Source organism: Dipodomys ordii, unplaced genomic scaffold (assembly GCF_000151885.1).
Source record: "Dipodomys ordii isolate 6190 unplaced genomic scaffold, Dord_2.0 Scaffold6, whole genome shotgun sequence".
Classification (NCBI taxonomy): domain Eukaryota; kingdom Metazoa; phylum Chordata; class Mammalia; order Rodentia; family Heteromyidae; genus Dipodomys; species Dipodomys ordii.
The window spans coordinates 103887-110625 of NW_012267222.1; the positions used below are offsets into that span (position 1 = coordinate 103887).

At 61.1% G+C, this 6739-nt stretch overlaps 2 protein-coding genes across 2 annotated transcripts in view; one reads left to right on the forward strand and one right to left on the reverse strand.

Annotated features, from left to right (window-relative positions):
- The window catches only part of Atad3a (ATPase family, AAA domain containing 3A), an 18382-nt gene extending 16274 nt beyond the window's left edge, over positions 1-2108 (forward strand). Inside the window, exon 15 of the mRNA XM_013035381.1 lies at positions 1471-2108. Coding sequence (XP_012890835.1) covers positions 1471-1629 — 159 coding nt within the window. The 3' untranslated portion in view covers positions 1630-2108. The remainder of the gene's footprint in view (positions 1-1470) is intronic.
- Positions 2109-2633: 525 nt separating this feature from the next.
- Positions 2634-3547, reverse strand: Tmem240 (transmembrane protein 240). Its single transcript, XM_013031389.1, has 2 exons — positions 2989-3547; positions 2634-2919 (listed from the first exon to the last, which is right to left on the reverse strand). The coding sequence occupies exons 1-2, from the start codon at positions 3545-3547 to the stop codon at positions 2771-2773; spliced, it is 708 nt and encodes a 235-aa protein (XP_012886843.1). The 3' UTR covers positions 2634-2770.
- Between the last annotated feature and the right edge of the window lie 3192 nt (positions 3548-6739).

A 6739-nucleotide genomic window follows, 5' to 3' on the forward strand; every position in this document is an offset into this window, starting at 1 on the left:
TCCGGCTTTTTTCTTTTTGCTTATGTGGTGCTGAGGAATCGAACCCAGGGCCTCAGGCATGCAAGGCAAGCGCTCTACCACTGAGCCACCTTCCCAGCTGTTTTGTTTTTTAAGCTTTTCGTTGTGTGTTTAAGGGTCTTGTTTAAAGGTTTGGCTTTGTTTCAGGGTCTTTCGTTGTGTATTTAAGCGTCTTGCTGAGCAGCTCAGGGCAGCCTGGAACTGGTCCTCCTCCTGTGTCAGCCTCCTAAGTACTGAGATTGCTGTCATGGGTGCCATGACCAGCTTGTGTCTGAGGACTTTGTGTCCTGGTGGTCTGCGGCCCCTAAGGGTGTCTGCCTTTGGTATCTAGGTGGCGTTGGCAGTATGGTGGGATGAGTTATTGAGTGATGGCTCCTCCATCTTGCCCTTGATGATAATCCATCTGAAGCACTTGGTGAGCTGGGCGCAAGACTAATTGGTGCACTGCTCCTCCCCTTCCAGGTTTTTGGTGATTAGTTGCAGATAAGATTTCTGTACTTGGGCTTTGAACCATGATCCTCAGATCTCAGCTTCCCGAGGAGCTGAAACTACAGATGTGAGCCACCAGCACCTGGCCTACTTTCTAAATTACTTGTTCTTGAAATAGGTTCTCCCAGGCTGGGAAGTGGCTCAGTGGAAGAGCGCTTGCCTCACATGCAGGAGGCCCTGGGTTCGGTTCCTCAAAATCACATAAGCAGAAAAGCCAGAAGTGGCGCTCACCTTGAGCTGAAGAGCTGAGGGACAGCGCCCAGGCCGAGTCCAAGCCCCACAACCAAATAGGTTCCCACAATGTCCGGAGACCAGTCCTCCACCTGGGGCGCAGGCAGCCCGCCTGCCCTGGATTCCCAGAGCCAGGGTCGCCTCCTGCACCGCCTTTGCCCACCCTCCCCACTGGGTCCCATCCGCCCCCTCCCCTCGGTGGAGATGGGTCTGCTGTCCGGAGGGCGGCCGGCTCTGTCCGAGAAGGGGTGGGCGCCCACACCTCCTGCGCCCTCCACGCCTCCCAGCTGCTTCCCCTTTGCCCTTGGTCATGGGACTGCTGGCCACCCAGGTGCTGCCCCAGGCAAGGGGAAGGGGAAGGGCCCTGGCCTGGCCTGGCCAAGGGCCAGATGGGGGTGGGGCCTGGGAGAGGCGGGCCTGCCTGAGTAGTGGGTTGAGCGTAAGGGACACGGGCAGCTGGGAGGGGTGAGGTCTGGGGAGGGGAGGGGCAGCCATGAGGGGCTAGATGGCGGGTGATGGCTGCAGTGCCCAGCTCTGGGCTGGGAGAAGAAGCCAGACTCGGGTCCATGGAGGAGGGGTCTGGGAGCAGCCTGTGGGGCCACGGGCCTCTGCTCGCTGCTCCAACTTTGAACTTGGGCCGTTCCCGGCCCAGCTGCCCTGGGCCAGCGTAGCTGTCTCCACGCCGGTGGCCAGTGGTGAGCAGGGGCCCCCTCAGCACTCTTCCCCTGGCAGGCCATGGCATATGCCTCAGAGGACGGAGTCCTCACCGAAGCCATGATGGACGCCCGTGTCCAGGATGCCGTCCAGCAGCACCAGCAGAAGATGCAGTGGTTGAGGGTAGAGATGCCCAGGCCTGCGGCCCGTGCGCCCCGAGCGCCTCCGCAGCCCTGACGCCACAGCAGCAGGGCTGGACCGGACACCTCCCGCCCTCCTCCAGCCTCTGCACACGGCCGCGGTGCCCTCGGAGTCGGCCTGTCGGCCTGCTGCGGGCCGCAGTATGGTGCGTCAACAGCTCTGCTCATCTGACCTCTTTCAGCCTCCAGGACTCTAGGGATGTGTGTCTGTGACCAGGGCAGGACAGGGAGGTGGCAGAGTGCTGCCCCGAGGTCAGCTGCCCGCTGTGCTGGCAGAACGGGCTACAGGAACCAGGCCGAGGACAGGGAAGACCGGGCCTGGCAGCGCAGCCGGGGCCCAGGCCCCACCCTGCCTGCACACACCGGTGCCAAGAATTCACTGACCCCTCCTGGTGTGGTGGACCCGAGGGTGCCAACCACTGGCCATGGTGTCCAGTGCTCAGGAGCTGCTGCCCTTGCCTGGACTGCGGCGGGGCCTTCTCATCTAGTGTCTAATAAAGGTGACTGAGCCCTTGCCATTTCTGTCTCGTGGCTGATGTGAGGAGCAGGCTGAAGGGAGTCTGCAACCCTTTTGTTGGGGTGATGGAAGAGGCAGAGGCTGGAGCTTTCTGGAGAATTTACTGGCCAGGCAGAGTGGGCTTCACAGTGAGGCTGGGACTCTTGGGGCCACCAGCTCCTTCCTGCTGAGGGCCTGTCCCCCCACGGCCCCCCACGGCCCCTCCGGTCCCAGGCCCACACCCCATGCACATGCTCCCTTGTGCAGATGGGCAGAGACCCTGCTGCCTCTCCCAGACGGACAGATGGACAACAGGTGCACAGGAAACAGCATTCTACCCGATGAGGCCTCAAGCTGGTGTGAAGCAGGCCAGGCCTGTCCCTACTGACGACCCGCCACCCGCAGCCCCAGCCCCTCCTCAGCAGAGCCTGGCTCTGTTTTGCCCACTGCTGTGGTCAGGCTGCTGCCCCGGAGGCCTGGTGGCTGGCCCCACCCCAGCCCCCACCCGACGCCCTTTATAAAAAGAGGAGACAGCACCTGCTGGACACGCCCACTGGCCGTAACCCAGCTGGCCACAGCCCAGGACGCACTGGGCTCGAGGCCGCAGTCCCATCCAGCTGGGTGGGCGTCCACAAGGGCCCTTTTGCATCTGCACAGTGGCCCCGAGAGTCCCGTGCGCGGCTCACAGGTGCCGCGGGCTGGGGTGGCCGTTGTGGTAGAGCTTCTGCTTCACGTGCACCATGTTCCCGGCCGGCTCCTCGAAGGGCCTGTGTGGCCTCCGGCCCAGCTCCCGCAGACTGCACAGCCGTGGCAGCCAGGCCCACGAGCCATCTGCAGGGGACAGGGCGGTCAGGCGGCCGGGCCGCGCCGGGGTGGCCCTGCGGCGGGCCCCGCACTCACCGTGGTGCCGGCCGGCCCTCCAGGCGCGCGCGGCGCGGTGCAGCACGCCGTCCGTCCACACCAGGAGCCAGCTGATGAGGAAGCCTAGCAGCAACCCCAGCATGAGGTCCATCTCCTGCTTGGTCACATTGCCCGTCACAAAGTAGTTCTCCGAAGCGCCCACCACCGACTGGTCCCCGTCGTACGGGATCACGTAGTGGACGTGGTGCCTGCGGGCGGCAGGGCGGGCTGGCACCTCTCCCGCCGACCCCGGCCCGGCGGTGTGTCTCCTACAGGGCACCCTGGGAAGGTCTATGAAGCAGCCCCAGCTGCTGGCTTGGGAGAAGGCATCGGGCTGCCGAGGCCCCGGCCACCCAGCAGGACGGCTACCCAGCAGGACGGCTGCCGGGGTGCGTGGAGGCCTTGGTCTGGAGACTAGGAGCAAGGCCTGGGGAAGCGTGGGGCGGGCTGCCATGGCCTCCTTCCACAGAGCCACCTGCTGGCCACCATGCCTGCCTCCCACCGTCTCCGCCTCTGCCTCACCCTGCGGGTACTCTCCCAGCATCCATTCTCTCCCCATTCAGTGCCCACTCACTGCTCCTAGTATAGATGGCATCCTAGCTAGCCCAGCCCAGCAGGCTGGGCTCCGGGCCCCTCCTCGGGGTGCTAGCAGCCACCGTGACCCTGGCCGCACACCTCAGCCCCACACTGCACCTGGCCTCTGGCCCTGCTCCCAGGCTTGGCTGGGGAAGCCATCCAGCCCTGTGGTGCCAGGTGAATGGCCCTGCTAGGTCAGTTGGCTCCAAGACAGTAGTTTCTAGATTCTCCTAGGGGAGGGGGGGGGTGCATGTGTGCTGTATCCCCGTGGGCAGGCCTCTCCTACCCCCAGATCTGTTGGAGCACGAGCTGCCTGCGTCTCCATGTGGGATATACTGACACCTCCAACAGGATGAAAATAGCTCCTTTCCCCAGGCCGCCTCTTCTTCCCTCTCCTCCTCCTCTCCCTCCCTCCCCCCACCTCAGTGCCGAGGTGGTACCTCCATTGCCTGCAACAGACCCTCCCTCAAATGAAAGGCCACCCAGAGCCCGGCTGCCCCACTGATGTGCGCAGATCCTGAGGGCCGGGGGGCTGCGTGGGGGCTGTCTTCCTCCCTGGAGCTGGGCCTCCAACTCACGCCCGTTGGTGAGTTATGGCCATGACTGGCACAGCAGCTGTCACTCAATTCCAGCCCCAAGAGAAGATGCGCTTCTAGTTTGGCAGGTCCGCCGCGCTGTGGGCACCGGCAGAGGTGGACCCCACCAGGCTTTGGTCCCATCTACATGGCGCACCCCCAGGGCTCCAAGGTGGTAGGACAGAAAAATAGAAAACCACGGATCAAGGAATAAAGAAATGGCAGCAGTACTGCACAGCAACCACCCAAGAGGTCTCAGGCCTCTGCTGAGAGGCCTCCACTGCTCCTAAGTACCTGTGTGCTCCCTCCTCTGGTGCAGCGCCGCGGGTGAGAGCTCAGAGGCCTCAGAGTAAAGCAGAAGGCTGGGCCACATGTGGAGATGTGTCCTGCCTGGGCCACATGTGCTACATGTGTCCATCTGAGGTAGAATGCACGTCATGTATACACACGGGCCACATGCACAGGCCATGCGTGTATACTGTGAACATGGGTCCCATAAGCCCCACACAGACGCATATTCATTCAGCTTTGCACACAGCCACCCTCTGTAGGATGCTGTCATGTGCACAAATGTGTGCACAGACACAGATGGTGCTCGCTGACGTGTGCGCTTCAGAGCGTTAAGTTAGAGGTGCCCTCCATACACAGGTCTGCGAATAGGCATGTGCAAGGCAGACACACATATACACATCCTGCAGGCAATGTGTATACATGGGTGGTACCCGTTGTGGCAATGTGTGTACATGATGTATACACAGATGCCCCGTGTGCAAGCCCACAATCTATACAGTCAGTGCACCTGCACAGAGACATTCGGACGTTTCTCCAAGCGCACGGGGCTGTATATTGTTTTATATACATGTACTTTGCATACACATATATGTTGTCAATATACAAGGGTACTTTGTACGATGAATTTACATATCCAGTATGTAGAGTTGTGTACAAAGCACATACATGTAGAGACACACGCAGAAACGCTGTGTCCACAGCAGGGTGTAGCGCTCCACATTACTGTATACACAGGCCTGGTGCCCAGGTGCCTGGCACGCACGTGTCCACACGTACCCTGGACGCTGCATGAGATGTCCCCACATGCCAGGCAAACACACTGGAAATGGCCAGCCTTCAGTGTGTCGTCACAGGCAGACCCACACAGTCACAGCGCAATGGCCCACATGTGTCAAGGGTGCACTACCCACAGCTATGGCTCCGAAGTCCACCCTGAGCTGGTTTCAGGCCCACTCAGAAGCCGGCCTGGCCGTGGGGCTGGTCATGTGCTCTCCTAAGCCTTCTGTATGGCAGTCAGTCTGTGTGCCGCTGGCTGGAGCACGGGGTCTCTCATCCAGTAAACTCTCCTCCATGCCCAGCTCTGCCCCGCTAAGGCCTGTATTCTTCAGCACACTAGCTCACAACCACAGCCATTTAACGCTCTTAGGAGACATGCAGCTGCTGCGACTCATGTGTGCAGAGCCCTGGGGTGAGGAACACAGGTCCTGGGGTGCATGCCTCCTTCTAGCCACGTGATCTTAGACAAATCCGCCTTTCAATGCCTCTGTCTGGTAGGGTAACCACATGAGTGTGTGTGGAATGAGTGCATGCGGATGTGCGCGTGCGCTGTGTACGCACATGTCTATGCACAGACGGTACACACATGCGTGGCTCATGAGAAGATGTTTATTTGTACATGGACATATGCGCATGCATGGCCAGGATGCCTGGCTAGCTACGTGCACACGGGGAGGGTGGCCTGGGGTGTGGCCAGGCTGGCCATGGCCTTGAGCGCCGCCCGCAGCCCACCCCGGCCTCCGTTTCTCCATCTGAAATGTGTGTGGGGGGGAGTTGTGGCAGGCGCACTAAAGACGCCCTTCTCACCTTGACCTCATGCCCTCCCTCGCCCGCCCAGCTCGCGGGAAGTCCACCGACCCTCGGCTGGAGGGGAACCCGACTGGGCGAGCCTCCGCTGCTGGAGCGACTCCGCCCGGGAGCCGCGGCCGCCACCCAGGGCTCCCAGGCCGGGGCGGGGAGGCCGCGGCCCGCTGGCGGAGCTTCGTTCTCGCGGGCCGTGGCGTGGGGCCGCCCGCCCGGGGCCTGGATGTCAGGTGGTTAGCGGTGACCCCTCCCTCAGCGCGGGTCACCTGACCTCAGGTGGTTAGCGGTGACCCCTCCCTCAGCGCGGGTCACCCCACGCTTTTGTGTCTAAGAGGGGGAGATGGACAGGAAAAGCCAAGGAAGCGAGCGGTTGGACAGTTGCCTGGCGAGTGTTTGCAGGGTCTTTATCTGGGTGAGTTGAGAAGCAGGACAGTGTGCAGATGTGTGTGAGTGTGTGTGTGTGTGTGTGTGTATCCTTGTTAGGGCAGTGTGCAGATGTGTGTGTGTGTATGTGTGTGTGTGTTTGTGTGTGTGTATGTGTGTGTGTCTCTCTGTGTGTGTATCCTTGTTAGGGCAGTGTGCAGATGTGTGTGTGTGTATGTGTGTGTGTGTGTTTGTGTGTGTGTGTATGTGTGTGTGTCTGTGTGTGTGTGTATCCTTGTTAGGGCAGTGTGCAGATGTGTGTGTGTGTATGTGTCTGTGTGTCTGTGTGTGTGTGTATCCTTGTT